We start from the raw sequence: 16,527 nt of genomic DNA on the forward strand, positions 1-16,527 counted from the left end.
ATTCCCCATTAAACTCCCAACAGGAGGCCCTTTGAAATCCCCAACATGGGAAGTTTTGTATGTAATCATTTAGATTCATTTTGAATATCAATGGAGCAGGAATGCCGAGGATCCAGTTTTAATGGGACAATAAAGGCGAACCACAAAGGTTTTTTTTTTTGTTTTTTTTTTAATGGCAGCAGGGAATGTGGGCTCACTTTACTGCTGCCAGCTCGTAAACACATTCACACCTCTCTTTCATTTAAATGCGGGATAAGTTATAGCACATTATTGAAAAAAATCGAGGTCGACAACAACCTGCATTTGAATGCTGTCTGGGAGAGCCGAGGCCAATCCACAAACCAGCAGCAGGTTAAAAAGCACGAATAACCGAGAGAGAAGCAGTTTCTGTAGCACAAAGGAAATCTGTTTATTTTCCACTGACGGTAACAATGTAATAACAACAATAATGTATGCACTATTATTGTATAGGCCTTAACGTAATAAAAACCGCAAATGAAAATGTGGTTTGACGTCAAAGTTAAGATAGCCTAAATGAAAACTTGGTCTAATAAAACTCATATAAATAAGCACAAAAAAAAATCATATTATCCCATGCTTCTAATTAAACGTAGCTCTTTTAAATCATGTTATATTTGTCCATATCCGAATACCAATTAAATGATTTCCTAAATTTACAAAATATTGTAGGCCTATTAATAATTTTAAATACCGTAAATGTACTTCTTGTTTTCCTCTGCGCAGCGCTTTGCCCACCGAGAGGGAGAAAAAAACCCTCTCCAAGCTGATGGTCTCTCCAAGATTACCCTATCAGGTGCAAACCGCTGACATGTTTCCACCCACCAACAACAAAAAAGCCTCTCTGTGCCCAAATCTCAAGCCGCAGACGCACAAACACCACTGACAGGCACTGCTGCGCCATCATCAGACCACAAACCTCTCCAGGGATCCGCTGCTGCTGCCGCCGCGATTTCCACACTACTTGTTTTTTTTTTAAACATAACTTTTTTTGTATGCCTGGATACGTTTGTTTGCTCACTTTTAGCGTGTTGTTTTGTTGGTGTACGGGCGTTTTATCATTCACCACTTTTCCCTTTTCCGCCGTAGCACTTGGTAGAATAAAATGACCCATGCAAGGTGTAGAAATCCCCCGCAGGTACGGACGGAGTTGAGGAGCCTGTGATCTCTGGAGCAACAGGATTGGGATTGTGGGGAAACTTGGCTATAGGTGTGCAAAACTCAAAGGATATTTTTTTTGAGCGAGGGGATTTTTTTTGTGGAGAGGTTCAATTCTGAATCCGTTCCACTCTTGGCACCGATTTAGGGAGACGTTGCGGGATTTCGGGGAGCGGAGGAGACTGAGTTAAAAAATAATCTTCTGGATAATCCCCCCCCCCCCCCCCAACAAGGAAACATCTAATGTTGTACTCCGTGACTCTGTTGCTGCTCTCTAGTGATCTATCCTTACATTGGGATTCAATCTCCTACTTACCCCCGGAGTTGTGTGCGTAAAGGACGTACAGGGAAGCGAAAGCAATAGAGAGGGGGGCGATTTCGCCAACCTTTCCTGTGGCTCTAAATCTTTGGAAGCAGGTGTATTTCTGCGAGTCAAGATGTCTGTGCTGCCTTCGAGGTTCATATACCTGTAAGTGTTCCACATCTCCGTTTGTATTTTCTACAGAAGGTCATGCATTCTTACCAATAGAAGTCGCTAAAAGCTTCATATTTGCGCATTGCTTTCATCCAGGTTAGGCTGCGTTTATTCCTTATGTAATTGCCTGTGTGATTCACTCCCCTCCTCCCTTCTCTCTCCACATAGGTGTTTACATTTTCTGGTACTCTATTTCCAGCTACAGGTATGTTTACTCCCTCGTTCATCTCCTTTTTGTGTGTGTTTGCATGTCACTGTGCATCTTTTTAATATAAATAATGATTATTTTTAATTTATATTCTACAAACGCGTATATTAAATTACTATTCATTAATATTAATTACGGTCCTGAAGAGAGAAAAAACGGCATGCGCGTTTAAAAGGAAAGCATTTAATATGCGTAAAATAAATAATAAAATCAAAAAGGATATTGCAAAAAAAAAAAAAGGGGGGGTGGATAATACATTAACTGAAGAGATATGAGATTATAACTATATTTTAGTGATACACAATGATACAAGTACCATAAATGTGTGAAAAAGTAACCAAACTCAGTATGGCGCACTGTAAAGTTATTTGCATTGTTATTATAGCAGCACCATCGCGAGATACACATGCAGTTATCGCTATATAGTCCCAATACAATGACTAAAGCAAAAAGACTATAACCCCCTGTAGTGGTAAAGAAATATCAGAGGGAAATCGGCACTTGGGGAAACTCTCATCTGATACGTATCAGCTGTTCTGTCCCCGGACTAATCTAATATGTCCAATCAGTATCAATCTGGCAACACAAAAATAATAATATTTTAAACCAGTTGTTTTTAATCTGGGGCTCAAGTAGCAGTTTCAGTATTTTACAACAGAATCGTGCAATAAATATTTTGATCCCTGGGGTTAAAAGTTGTTCTTTGAACAGATGGGCTCGTTTGGCGCTTGTTGCCTCAGTTTTTATTAGTCCCGTCTCACTTTGAACAGTAATGATTTGCAGGCACCCACTCACCTAATTGCGCGCTGTGATTCAGATAAGATGCGGAGAGCACGCTCCTCCACTCGTAAAGCTATCTGATCACTTTATTGCTATGACGTTTTTGATCCTAATTATCCACGTGCTGTTGTTTTAAATTAATCTCTCAGTGCTATGATCTTAAATATTAAAACAGAATTGAAGGATTAAAAAAAAAAATAATAATAAAAATAAAAAATAAAAAGAAGAAAAAAAAGAGCAGGTTAGGTTTTTATCTCTCACCCACTTCTGGAATGCATTTTCTCACCCATAAATTGGCAACATTTTGATTGTAGTTTTATCTGTAATTATATCTTTAACAGATTACAAAAAGGATTTATATTTAAGTCAGAGGAAACTGAATCAAGATGGGGAGTCAACATTTGACCCTTTGGCTCAAATACAACCCTGCTGGGGGGAAAGTTTGTTTGTAAACTATATAAAATACATTTTATTGGTTACACAATTCTCTTGTTTTTTTCATTTAGTGCTGCTAGGAACACCTTGTCCTGGTCGGCGAGCCAGTATAGCTCTCAGGGACAAAATAGCAGGACGAACTCCTGAAGTAAATTTTCTGATCCAGGACAGGAATTTCTCAGAAAGAAAATATAAAACCCTGAAACCCCCAAAACTAGAAACTGCAATGTTACATAAGTCTATGTGCTCTGATTATTCCAACAGAGCTGGCACAAACAAAGCTATAGTGTCGACTGACCACTCCTCACAAGTAAGAGAGGATGAACTTCATGCAGAATGTGTCTCAACAGACGTATGAGGTGCCCTGAGGAATGATGTTTTATGTTTATTGCTGGTTTAATGATGTTTTCTTTGGTTTAGGAAAAAGTCAGATAAGGTAAAGGCAAATAAAGGGAATGCATTGTGGCTCTCTGAGTGCTTTCAGGATAATGATCAAACAAAAAAAAAATGCAGGAATAGCCCTTTAATGCCCTCCTTTAACATCAACTCTCCATGTCGTTGGCCCATTCTTCTTCTCAGCACTGCTGCGTACAGCTTATGGCTCTTACATGTCATGATGTGGTTGTGATTTCATGAGGAAAGACAACAGAAGCAACCACAGTTGGAAGTAAACTTTGAATGCACTGCCAACATGTGAGAGTGTGTCTTTCCCCGTTTGTGTGTGTGAGACCCTGTCTGTGTGTGTCAAGCAGATAGCAAGGTGTATCTTAGATGGATGCGACAACTAAGCTTCCTGGGTGAAGATGAGTGCCAGACTTCTGAAGTTCCAACCATATCCGTTTTCATGCTGTGTCTTTGAAGAAAGGAGACAGCGTGATAAAAAGCTGTTGTCGCTAGTGTTCACCTCAGCCATGTGCTTAGGCTTGCCTTTCCCCTTGACGCAAAATGCAACTGTCTACCAAACACACCTTTATGTTTGTTTAGAGATGGGGGGAGATTTGGGATAAATCCCTTAGCAGCCTAGTTAGGCCACGTTTTGTTGTGTGTTCGTTTTTTTTCTTCTTCCTCGTCAGCTTTGAGGTTAATTTTGAGAGAAAGCTGACAACAGTCGCGTTTAGCTTTTGAAATGGTTGCATCATTTTGTGTGTAGTTCTGGATGTACACTTTGCTGCTGCATGAATGTTTAATTTTAAACCAGCGTGTGTTTAATGGTAATCCAGCTTCTTTCTTTTTTTACTAACATTTTTGGTTCCAAACTTTGTATTTTGTGAAGTGCAGAGATCACTTGTTAGTCAATTTGAGTGGTCTTTTTCCTTGGATCAGAAGTCCCGTAGGTGCCACTTTTGTCTTTGTTTGTTCAGCCATTGTGCCTGCCGCTGCTAATGCTAACTGCTCGGCTCTCAAATTAATCATTTTCCAGAGTTTCCCTTGTGAACACCTACCAGACACCAACTGTTAAGAGCATCAAATATGAAAGCTGCTGCGAGTAATTGGCTCCATTGTTGTTGTAGTTACTTGGTCTCCAATCTCCATTTTGTCATATGTGTTTATTGAAGGTAACACAGACATGTATTGTACTAAGCATCTCACACAGGTGTGTTAAAAATGACAAATCCCTGTTTTGAATTGAATAGGTTGCATTGGCTTATCATGCAGAAAACTGCAAATCTTTTGGTTCCTGGTTGAGTTAATTAAGGAATTGGTTGACTATATAGGATAGGGTTTAATTTTTAAGGCTCCAGAAATGAATGGTCTTGATTAATTTTTCTTTGTGATGTTGTGTTGACTGTGTTAAAACAACATTTATTAGAGGACAATGTATTGCATTGTTGCCATGGCTAAACTGTTTCATGCAGGCTGTGTTGCATGTTGGAATACTTACTTGGAGTAAATGTCACCTCTCTCGAGAAAAAGTGGCTGGACTGGAACCTAAGGGGTTTAAAAAGTAGTCAACAGAGCTCATTTTGGTACTTTTAAGAAAAAAATAATTATCCATCAGAGAAATGCATAATCTGCTACTCCCAAGAGATACCGGCCCCAACATTGTATGTAGTTCATGTGTTTTGATGCCTTGAAGTCAACATTAACACCACAACTTTGTTACATCAGAAGGTAATGCATTTTGATATCCAGACTCCCATTTTCGAAACACTGCCTGATGCCAAAAGTAACATTATGGGCGTGTTTCCTAAATGTCAAGATACAGAAGCCGTGTCCCAGTTCAGGGGCTGGATCCTCCGAGGTCCACATTTCTAGACTGAATATGTCATAATGAGCCAACCTTTCTATTTCAATAGCCCAAAGTCCAAATGTGGCCCAGAGATGTTACCTTATTATATATCTTAAAATCTATTGGGCATTTGAAGGCCAAGTCCTTGTCTTGACGTATAAACTCACCATCAGTTTTAGTTTGTTGTTTTGTTTGGATGTGGCGTAGGTCCAACCTGAAGGACCCGTCTTTGTGGACATTGTTCTGTAAAGGATTAGGCGCCTGAATTGGGGCACAACTTGTATGACACCTGGTTCACAAATCTATGTTTAACGCCTTGATAAGATTTCCTCTCCAACTTTCAGAAGATTTTCATTTTTCCTCTCTGAGTTTAAGATTTGTTCTTCTGAGGCCACAATTTCCGATCATGTTTGCTCTTTGTCATTAATTTACTGAAGTTAGAATAACACGGACTCCGGGTATGTAATGTGTATATAATTAGCCACCTGAGAACAGCCACATAAAAAGCCATTACTGTGCAATTACCACACCATGCAGCTGGGGAAATGGGATCTTGGCGTGAAGCGAGATTCCAGGGATTCTGAAAGTATACGTTTCCTCTCGCTCTTCCACATGTTGGGTGACAGTTGCTTTTCTGCCATGCTGTCAAAGTCTGTGATTTCCTCTCTTTTTATGTCAGTTCTAAGGTGACTCGTAAACAGCCGGCTAGTGAATTCTGAAATGTGGATTTGGAAAATTTGATCAGAAAGTCCTCCTACAAGAGTATTTTTGTGGTTTAAGGTGCCTCTTGCCATCTTGTCTTCCGCCTGCTGCATTTCCTAATTTATGGACCCTACTTTGCCTGCAGGCAGATATTTGTTTGATGATAGTGCAACAGGTCTGGATGCTTCAGGTGTATAATTGCTAGTGGCTTGCTTGCTTGTGGAAATGGAGTACAGGTTTCTCAATATCGCCGGGGGCACATAGTATACTGCTGTCTCAATAAGAAGCAGCAGAAGGTTGCACTATAGGCTTTGCACTTGTTCTGTTGGATTTTTTACTCAAACGGTGACTTCATTACCACATCTTGCAGCATAGTTATCAGCTTGTAAATGCAATACATATAAACTGTGCCGGTTGAAAGCGAGAAGAGAAACACTAAAATGCCGCAGCCACAATTTCCCAGTTGGTGTCTCAGTTTTAAGCCCCTGAAGCACAATTTTTTTGACACAAGGCCCATAAAACCAACAGCACACATTACTATCAACACCTGTGCTGTGACGCTCTCTCACTGTCTGTCTTTCCCTCTTTTTGTTTCTTCATCTTCTGTCTCTCTCTCTCTCTCTCTCTCTCTCTCTCTCTCTCTCTCTCTCTCTCTCTCTCTGTTTCCTCCTGTCTCACACCTCTGTGCAGGAATCCCAGCAGACCTCTGCCGATTTCAGGTTTTACATTGAGAACCACACAAGGAACCCGGACGACCTGAGCCGTAAGCAGGTCCGGATCTATCAGCTCTACAGCAGAACTACAGGGAAACACGTCCAGATCTTGGGGAAGAAAGTCAACGCCAACGGAGATGATGGGGGCAAGTATGGTATGGGAGAACTCCTGTGCATCTCACCTGACACATTAGCTAGTTTGTTTTAACAGGATGAGAAATCATCACCACCTACCAGCCAGATGTTGCTGCTTCTTGAGGTTTTTTATCACTCCTCCAGCAGCTTTGGCTGTTTACTACCCATTGCTTGGAGATTGTTTCCAATGCTCTGTGTTTGGCTTGGCCAAGTTAGTTCGATGGTGACTTTCGTAAGCCACCAACTACTGGTTTGGTTGGCTGGCAACATTATTAAATTGCTGACCTTTTCAATGGATGTTTACTGCAAAATTTGGGTATCCAGAGCAAGTCTTGGTGGTACTTGTTTGCCATTCTGCAAAATATTCTTTACTGTTGGTTTAAGTATTAGGTTGTGAGCTTTGAACGTCATGTAGGATGCAATCATGTGGCATTATTTGACTTTAATGTCTCTTAATTTATCAGAGAATGTTGGTGTTTTTCAAGAGTAGTGGGATTGTGACTGTATTGAGGAATGCAAATTGGGAAAATCTTAAAACTGTATTTTCCTTGAACCTGAAAGGGCAAAATTCAAACTAAATGTAGAATCTTTCATTTTCCTAACAACAGAGTGGTTTGCAATGGTCATTGTCACAATACCTGTTGGATATGGGCTAGCAGTCCAGCAAGTACTTCTTCTTAACTTGAAAATGTAAAGATGACAAAAGGCATTTGACAGATTTAGCTTTACATTCATATATGATCCTATCAACCTTAAATCTATCCTCTTTGCTTTCTGTGTGGACTTGTTTATAATGTCGAATCAAAACAAATGTGGCGGATGAGTAAATTGACGGTCAGTGAAGCGCTCTTTGATGCAGCGGCACAAACATAAGGCAACAGGACTTGTTTTGTGCTTTCCTGCAGATATTTTGCTCATAACAGCTGACTCACAGCTCCAAAATTGCTGGTCTTGAATGCCTCAGAGTGAGTGTGTTCAGTCACAGATGCGCCGAGGCAAAGTTTCCTCACTGCTTGTTAGAGCTTGAGTGGAAGCAGATCCAATTTTTCCCATGAGGCCTTGCCAATTCTATTCTACCCTCCGCCCCTCTCCCCCCCCCCCTTCTCCTGTCCCCCACCTCCTCCTCTTCCTCCTCCTCCCCATCCAGCTGCAGTACCTGGCACCTGTGAACTCCTTTGCACTCACTAATAAAGCTCAGGAAGATACTCTCCTTGCTCTGATCCACTCTCAGTGACTGCAGAGGGCCACAAACCACCACAGAAGAAATATATTGCTTTGATGTAGAGCTTTATGTCCGCTAAGCCTGTATCAGAGCAGGCAAAGTGCGGGTGTAATAAGTCTTCTTAGGTATTAGCGTAGCATATTCATTACTTTTAAGAGACTAGAACAATCCTTTTCCAGAACAATTTGTCATAAATGATGCCTGTTGGTGGGTTACTGCAAAGGCTTTTAAACTGATGCATGCTGCAATGTGGGAAATAAACCAGGAGTTGTCAGCTTTTCTGACAGGTGACCCCATGCTGAGGTCAGAAAAATGCCTGTGGCCCCTTATTGTTTATTGCACCAAGGAAGAAAACATTGCTCTGGTTAAGAAATCACTGAAAGTGGGATTTAATGTTAAAACACTGATACGATATTCAAACATTTATGTCCAATTTTTCATTTTTGCGCTTTTGTATGGAAGCTATGGCTTCCAATGGAGTCTTGAGCCTGAGAATTGTTCAAAGTAATATCCAGAGTTAATACACACAACATCACAGTGACCACTCACTGACTCAAAGATATTTGCTTGTGGATGCTGTTCCGATAAATATAATTACTCCATTTTTGTTACTTTGCCATCAGGGGTCACAGACAAAGATAACTTACTGTAGGGAGGAAAATATTGTTTTATCTGATGTTCTGGGTTAAGGCTTCATAGCTGAGGTTGAATGCAAAAGAGTTAGACGCCAAAGCGTTGTCAACTGACTCCTGATTTGACTTGCAGAGCTGAAATATCTTTTTAAACATCATCCACTACATGTACAAACCAGGATTTATTTTCCTTCTCAAGGACCCCAAAAAGGTCCAGATTGATCTTTCCAGCGATTTAAAGCCAGAAATATTCTTTAGCTCCCAAATAAGACATACAAACACACATCTCTCAAACCAAGACAAGGAATAACTTTAAAGTTTAACCTTTGAGACAAGTTTCCTTCTTACCATTTTCCTCCCAATGTTGGATTTTAGGGTGAGGGGGAGGAGGAGAAGGGGAGTTACTTCTGCCCTCGAGCCCGTCCCATCCCCTTCCCCTATTCTTCCTCTGCTCCCTTGAGCGCTACTGAATGGCTCTGTGTGTTAAACAAATGGATCATCTTAACTTTTTTGATTGAGTGAGCACAGACTAAAGGGAACTTGAAACCTAATCCTGAGGGGCACATAACCGCTCCACAAATGTTTGGCAGATCTCTTTGCTGGTCGAGGGGCGAGCAGAGACAAAGGTGACCTCGCAGGGGTTAACATTTGAGAGGGGGGGGGATAAAAGAGCCGCCGGGATGCGTCTCGAAAGTGGATTACTGCTGTGTCAGGCTAAAGTGGCGGTGGCATTGTTGCTTTGGTACATATGGCATTGTGTATAGAAAGTTATACACTTAATATACCTTTTTAAAAGAAGTATTTGCTCTGGAGACCATAATTCATCTCTTTTTTTTTTTTTATTCTTTGTCCAAAAAAAACATTCACACACATTTCCACATTCACAGAAATAATGATGCTTATGCGATGTTTGCAGCGTGTGTCAAGTATAAATTGATCCGACACACATACAGCCCAAAATCACACATTTACAGAATTTAGTTGGTTTGCGATTTTCAGCTATTAAGATCAATTATTTCCTATAATCCTTGATTTGATTAAAGAGAATGTAATCTCTGGTACAACTAATAATGGTGGTTGACTGCTTTGTGGTGGTATATATGATGAAAAATGTATTCATGAAATGTCAACTTAATAACCCCAAAATACTGTAAACAATTTCTTTCGTGCACATTGTAGGCTAGAGATCTAAGTTTTCTTTATGAGGCCCAGTGCTTGATAAAGCTCTGTGTTAGCTCCTCGATTGTAGAGTCTACAGGGTTCCTTTACAGGACTGGAAATTAAATAAGATCATTTTTATGTCTTAAATTTGTGACTTGAGAATTGAAAAAAAGTACAGGAGCCCAGACACTATTAACCATAAGTGACATAAACATATGTTCAAATGTATGGGAATCTTTAAGGGTGTATGTGAGTGGAAAGACGTATACTTGCCCTTAACAGAGTCTTCTTTTTCTTTTCTTTTCCAGCTCTTCTTGTTGTCGAGACAGAAACCTTCGGGAGCCACATTCGAATAAAAGGAAAAGAGAGCGAACATTACATTTGCATGAATGAAAAGGGCAAAATAGTCGGAAGGGTGAGTACATTTTTGGTTTTCATTTTGGGAATATTATAAAAAAAGGAAAACGACTGACCCTTCAGTAGAAGCTCAATATTTCTTTCACTGACCAGATTAAATCGGCACGTTCTAATATCAAAACGAATATTTCAGATGGAGCTCTTAATCCAGGCTCAATTGAACGCAGCCTCAGATCTGCTTTCTCCTGCTGTTTTTGTACACCCTAACAAAACCCCTTTGATAACTCACAGCCCTTCTTCCATTACGTAATCTGCCTACTCCTTTGACACTCGATCAGTCAATTACGGACTGCAATCACCACAATGCATTGAGAGACTAATGGTCACTTAGGAGGAATGCCATTGCAATTATATCACTTAGTCACACCAGGTGGCCACACTGGCGGGGGATGACTGCATGTGACTCTGCGGACGACCGCTGCAATATGGAAAAGAAGTTATTATTTGAATACGTACACTGTGGAGGCACACGTGAGATTTTGTCGCATTAATAACTCATGCTGTCAGCATCTGTGGGGCTGCAGAAATTCACAGACGTTTTCTTTCTCTCATCATGGTCATCTGTTAGAAACATGCATTTTTTTTGTTTTAGTAGCTGGGGCCTCATTTGTTTAAAAAATGTTCTTTGACTTCCTCTTTAAACCACCAACGGATTATTTTAACAATCGGATAAAATTACATTTAAATTATTGATTGCTGGCAGCTTTCAGCTCGCTTAATAATAGAAATAAGTTGTACTGTAAATCACAGAAGCATTGGACGGAAGATTTTTGAAGTTCCTTATCACACAAATTAAAAAAAATAAATACATTTAAAAAAAAAAAACATTTTCTGACCCCTATTGCTATGAAGACATGCAGATAGTTGAATTAATGGGCCTATTGAGATATTTACTACCACCCTATTTTCAAAGTTCAGCAGCACTGTTTTTCTGTTACATCAGATAATCCACAGGCCTGTGAACAGATTTCAGTGTAACTACTTTCTTCGAAATAAAAGTCTGTTGTAGAATCGCACATCTAAGGGTTTTGATTGCAAATAGAATGCTGTGACCATATACAGAGCAGTATTCTCTAGATTTCAATCAGTATTTAACATGTGTTTATTTAAATCACTTTGACTCCACACCAGCATGTTTTTGAAAAAATATGAAACCAAATCTTATTCATTTTCAGGAATATATAGCAATCTTAAAGCAATAATTGACGTTTTGGGAAATTCACTTTCTTGCTGAGAGTTAGATGAGAACATTGGTAGCGCACTCTTTTACCCGTCTGTTAATTATGAAACTACACAGGCAATCCTAATGCTAAACCAGGCTAAGCTAACCGTCTCAGACATGGAATTGATATGGAGTTTCTCTAACCTGGCAATAGACCTATTACCCACAATGTCAAACCATTTCTTTACAACCACTACAACTACTGTAATGTATGTGTGGTACGTCTAAAAGAATGAAAAGGCACAACTAGAGAGGATGTAGTTGTATTACAATAGTGCAGTAGAGTGTAAACAAATGCAAACTTGTGAAAATTAAATCTTTGCCTCATAATCACAGTGAAGTACAATTCATGTTCTCAACACATAGCCAGGTTTTTAGACTATACCATTAAAACAAAAGGGTTCGTTCCAAAAGTTACATCGCTGAAAACATCTCTCTTTCTTAATCTGTTTATGAATGTACTGGACTGTAGCGAGCCACGAAGAGTGAGCTGTACCCAGCATGCCGTTCAGCGGTGTAACAGTTAGTACTACACCGTGTGTACATAACGCACTACTAATATAATAATAATACTAATATGTCCCGTAGATCTCATGATCTCGCACTCGACACTGCACTGACGTACAGACAGAAAGAGACTCCTTCCATTTTAGTTTACACCAAACTGGAAAATACAAAACACCAACAGAAGAGAACAACCATGCTGATCCCAAACACACTGACGCAAATCCAGAATGTTAGTTGAAAAACAGCTCATGCTGATATGTTAATATTTCATTAATGTCCCCTTTTCCCTTCTTTCAGCCCGATGGAAGGAAGCAGGAGTGCGTCTTTGTCGAGGAATTCCTGGAGAACAACTACACAGCTCTTGTGTCGGCCAAGTACAAAGGATGGTACCTCGGCTTTAACAGGAAGGGGCGGCCCAAGAAAGGCTCGCGGACCACGCAGAGGCAACAGGAAGTCCACTTCATGAAGCGCCAGCCGAAGGGCAGGCCGGACCCGCTGGAGGAGTTTCGTTTCACCACAGTCACTAAGCGGACACGAAGGGCTCGGCGATTAAAACCCAACCCCAAGAGGAACTGATGGGACCAATTTGACAGCACTAATTGTCCTCGGGGGGGGGGGGGGGGGGGAGAGAAACAAAACTGTAACTTAAAAACTCAAGCTTCTTGTCTTAAAAATCACCTTTAAAGACTTCACTTTTGTAAAAGAAAGACAGACAAAAAGAACAAAAAAGTCAAAGATGTTCTATTTTTGTATTTCAGGATGACTATTTCCTAACTCTTGGATTCTTCTGGGTTGATGTCATTGTGCTAACGTGTCTGTCATGTTATTTATACTGGATAAACTAAAGGACCTCTGAGAGAATTCCTGTCGCTGTCGTCCTCAGCTACGTTTGAACTGCAAGCTGAAGACGTACTTTCTTTTTTTTTTGACAATGGGGGCTGAAGACCGAGCTGACTCAATGTTATAAAAATCAGCCAACTAGAGATTTATTGGAATACCTGTCGGTTTTTGTTTGTGTTGCCCCTGACAATGCGGATCCCATACTTTCCACTGGAATCAGACACCATGGAGATGAAACGGAGAGAAGTGGCAGTCGCAGGTGACTCTGTACTGCCGGGATAACTGTAGCTTTGAGTGCAATATTTTACAGGGCTCTCTCTTTCTCTCTCTTTTTTTTTTTTTTCCATATGTCTCTCAACCTCAGCTCCACTCGTGGCTCCTGGAATGCGCTGAACCCTCCGAGTGCTGTGTGTGATTTCCTTGACATTTCCATGCAGCCTGTGATTCAGCTAAAACACGACATGCTTTGACTAGTCGGGCACCAGCCGTGGCTTTAGTCTTGTTTAAACACCTAAAAAGAAAACAATACAAACAAAAAATATGATGTGATTCATAATTCCACCAAGTCTTCCAACTTCATCACATTTGGGAGACGGATGTTAATCCCTCTTGTCTCCCCTTGGATTCACTTTTTTTTTTTTTTAACCGCTCTTCCTCACGTGTGTTAAGTTGTTCCAGAAGAAGATGCCTTGATTCTTTGAGTGTGAGCTAGCTAATATTTTTGGGCCTGGTGATGAAGACTTCCACTACCTCCATGTTCTTTTTGTTTATCTTTACCTAGTATGACTGTCTGTATTCAGTTAATCTCAAAAACCTTTCAGTAGACGCCGTTTTTTTCTCTCTCGTCCAAAAGAACATCTTTTGACTGTGAGCTCATCTTCGCTCCTTTCACTCTCACTGGATGTCTTGGGGAAAGCTTATCCCTGTGCTTGTTTTGTCACACCTGTGATCCACAGACAGGGAAACTGTAGCTCTGATCACCCCTGATCACTTCCTTAATCCACATTGGACAATTTAAGAGTTCTCCTCAGAAACCCAGTTGACCAGCTTGTCCAGGATTATGGGAACGTTTTCAGCGACATGTGGTAGAGTTTGTGTCTGTAACTTAAAGGGAAAAGTTTGTGCTTCTATCATTGCTTCTCTCACTGACGACAAACTCCAGCCTCGTTTTACCAGTAGTATGTATTTACCTGTCTGCTGGCAGGTTTTTGTATGAGTTGCTACTAACAACATGACACATTTATGATTTTTTTTTTTTAAACAAATGTAAGCAAAAATAATTTTATGACTATTATTAAGATATTTATTGCCTCCCTTTGTAAATAAAATGTGATGAGTTTTATTTGGCCTCTGTTAATAAAATGATGACTATATTTAAAAACTATTTTATGTCTTTATTGCACTGTAGATAATGGTAAAAGCCCCTTTATGTCCTGGTTTAGACTGAAATTTTATGATGTGCACGTTGAATATTATGCTGCCTAAAAGAGAAATGCTGCAGGTAGTGATTGTACATTCCCTTCTCTGCATACTGCCAAGGTATGCATTTTTATATACAAACTCAAAGTGTGAGGACTGCTTTTAAGGTCATTGGTTTTTAAATTGAGAAAGGCCTATTGCAACATCCCTGAAGGCTTTTTATAGCACTGCGGAGGGCAATAAGAGTTCAGGGTTGGTGCTTTTTTTAAACATCGATATCATAACATAATTATAATAAGTATTTTTGGCAAAGAAAGTCACGTTTTATCTTTGTATGTGTTCTTTTTTTCAGTGTCAAAAAGTAAGATACACATGTATTAATGGAATTGGATTAAAGGTTGAATCATAAACCCAACTCAGCTGTGGTGAGTGGCAAAAATAAAAAAATAAAAACACAACCCAAAAGATAAAATTCATATTATTTGTTGAGATTCAAGAAAATGATCGGAGATGTACCTTTGCTAACCTTTTGAACACAACTTCCTTTGATGTAAATGCTCCGTTCTCCAGACCAGTAAACATGCAATATTTTAGACATTTTTCCATCTTTTAAAAGTGCTAAAGGAATGTGGAGTAGCATGTCTTATAATGCAGTGTGCTGGAATGATGTTTACAGTAACCGTCAGACTGAAAGATGGCGGCTTTGAGGGAGAAAAAAATACTTTTGTTTAAATTCCTAGCGATGCTATCAGCCCCCTCCACTCCGGTAGTTACCTCCAACAGACCCAGAAGTCCCCCCGTTCCGTCATGGGATTTTGGACGTCTGACCTGCTTTTAAAGGTGGAAACATAGTGCTTGATGTGTGACCCAGTAATTCTCCATTAACATAATGGATCATTGCTGAAAATCCTGCTTGTCTGGGGGGGGAGGGGGGTGTACGGGGTGGGATTTCCAGGAATGTTTTATGTCCGTTCATCTTGTCATCTCTTTCAACTGCTTAGTATCTCCTCTGTGTAAGTATGATAGTATTATTGAGAGGGGAAAAAACGATTTCCTGCAACAAGCAGCAATCACAGACAAGAATATGTATTACATGTGTTCTAGTAACAAGGTGACTATTTAAAATGATTAATAAATACTTTCAAGGCACTGTTTCTCCCATATGAATTGCCAATTGCAAGTGTTGTATTGTGCATCAGTGTACAGATATTAAGTGTTGTGAAGGACTGGGAGTTCAAATCAGCTTTGGCCTAGGAATTTAATCAATGCGACTTTCGAAACCCTCCAAATTCTATTTATGCAAGCAAGAAGCTTTTCTTTTTTTTCTAACCACATACTTCAAACTTGACCAAGCACAGCCAAACTGCATCGGGGTATATTGACATTTAAACGAGCGCCGAAGGTTTCCAACGTGTCGGCCGATTCGCAATAAGGAGACGACATTTTGCATAAGCCTCCCGCTAGGCTTTTCTCTGACTCAACCTTTGATCATTGGAGGCTAGATGGTCTTGGAACTGGACCAATAACTTCAAAATGAAACATAGAATTCCCTTTTGCAAAGCCCAGCCCCTTTTCAAAGGAGGTGGAATCTTTCATTGCCAAGTAGTTTATATTCTATTATTAGAAAATCTCAGCACACTGAAACTGCACAATGGATACAGTATGACCAGAAAGCAGTGTCAATGTAGAGAGAAACGTTGTGGTTCTGTAAGTTATACAAATTTCAGTGGAACGACCAAAAGTGGTTCTTTGGCCTCGAGATCAGCAACCACACACTTAACAAACAGCCCTGTCAACAGAAATTTGTTCTGTTTGAGACATGAAACGAGTTTTGTCTCTCTGAATATTACTGAAATTGTCCCTCATGGTCAGTGAAAAACAAAAGACGAACGCCAAACAAAACAGAGTTATAGCTATAATATACCTTGTGCCATTAAATGTAGTTTCACGGCACGTCATTTACTGTCAAAACAGGATTGCTGCTACCGCCCTTCTAACTCATGCTAAACGCTAAACCACATTTGACTGGTCGCCTTTTATGACTGAGAATCACTGAGTGTTTCCCTTGTGGATTTCACAAAGTATTTTTGAACACATGGCTGAGTTGTGTTTTTACAGGATTACAAATGTGCTTACTGTACATACAGTTTCTGGAAAGCCAGACCTCTTCTGTGTTCTCCTCATAACAACATGTGGCCAGCGAGTTATGTAAAAGGGTCCAAATAAAGGGCAGTAGGTTTAGTGTCTCCGCCT

General features: G+C 40.0%; 1 protein-coding gene across 3 annotated transcripts; it reads left to right on the forward strand.

Annotated features, from left to right (window-relative positions):
* Positions 1 to 988: 988 nt before the first annotated feature.
* fgf24 (fibroblast growth factor 24) lies at positions 989 to 12,621 on the forward strand. Of its 3 annotated transcripts, none has more exons than XM_078260077.1 (5): positions 989 to 1,645; positions 1,820 to 1,856; positions 6,697 to 6,874; positions 10,178 to 10,284; positions 12,313 to 12,621. In XM_078260077.1, the coding sequence occupies exons 1-5, from the start codon at positions 1,614 to 1,616 to the stop codon at positions 12,589 to 12,591; spliced, it is 633 nt and encodes a 210-aa protein (XP_078116203.1). In that variant the 5' UTR covers positions 989 to 1,613; the 3' UTR covers positions 12,592 to 12,621. The 3 variants fall into 3 exon arrangements, with proteins under 3 accessions (XP_078116203.1, XP_078116204.1, XP_078116206.1); XM_078260078.1 differs by having other exon boundaries at positions 6,697 to 6,865; XM_078260080.1 differs by lacking the exons at positions 989 to 1,645; positions 1,820 to 1,856 and adding an exon at positions 5,191 to 6,612 and having other exon boundaries at positions 6,647 to 6,874.
* Positions 12,622 to 16,527: the final 3,906 nt, after the last annotated feature.

Source organism: Sander vitreus, chromosome 10, assembly GCF_031162955.1.
Source record: "Sander vitreus isolate 19-12246 chromosome 10, sanVit1, whole genome shotgun sequence".
In the NCBI taxonomy this organism is placed as follows: domain Eukaryota; kingdom Metazoa; phylum Chordata; class Actinopteri; order Perciformes; family Percidae; genus Sander; species Sander vitreus.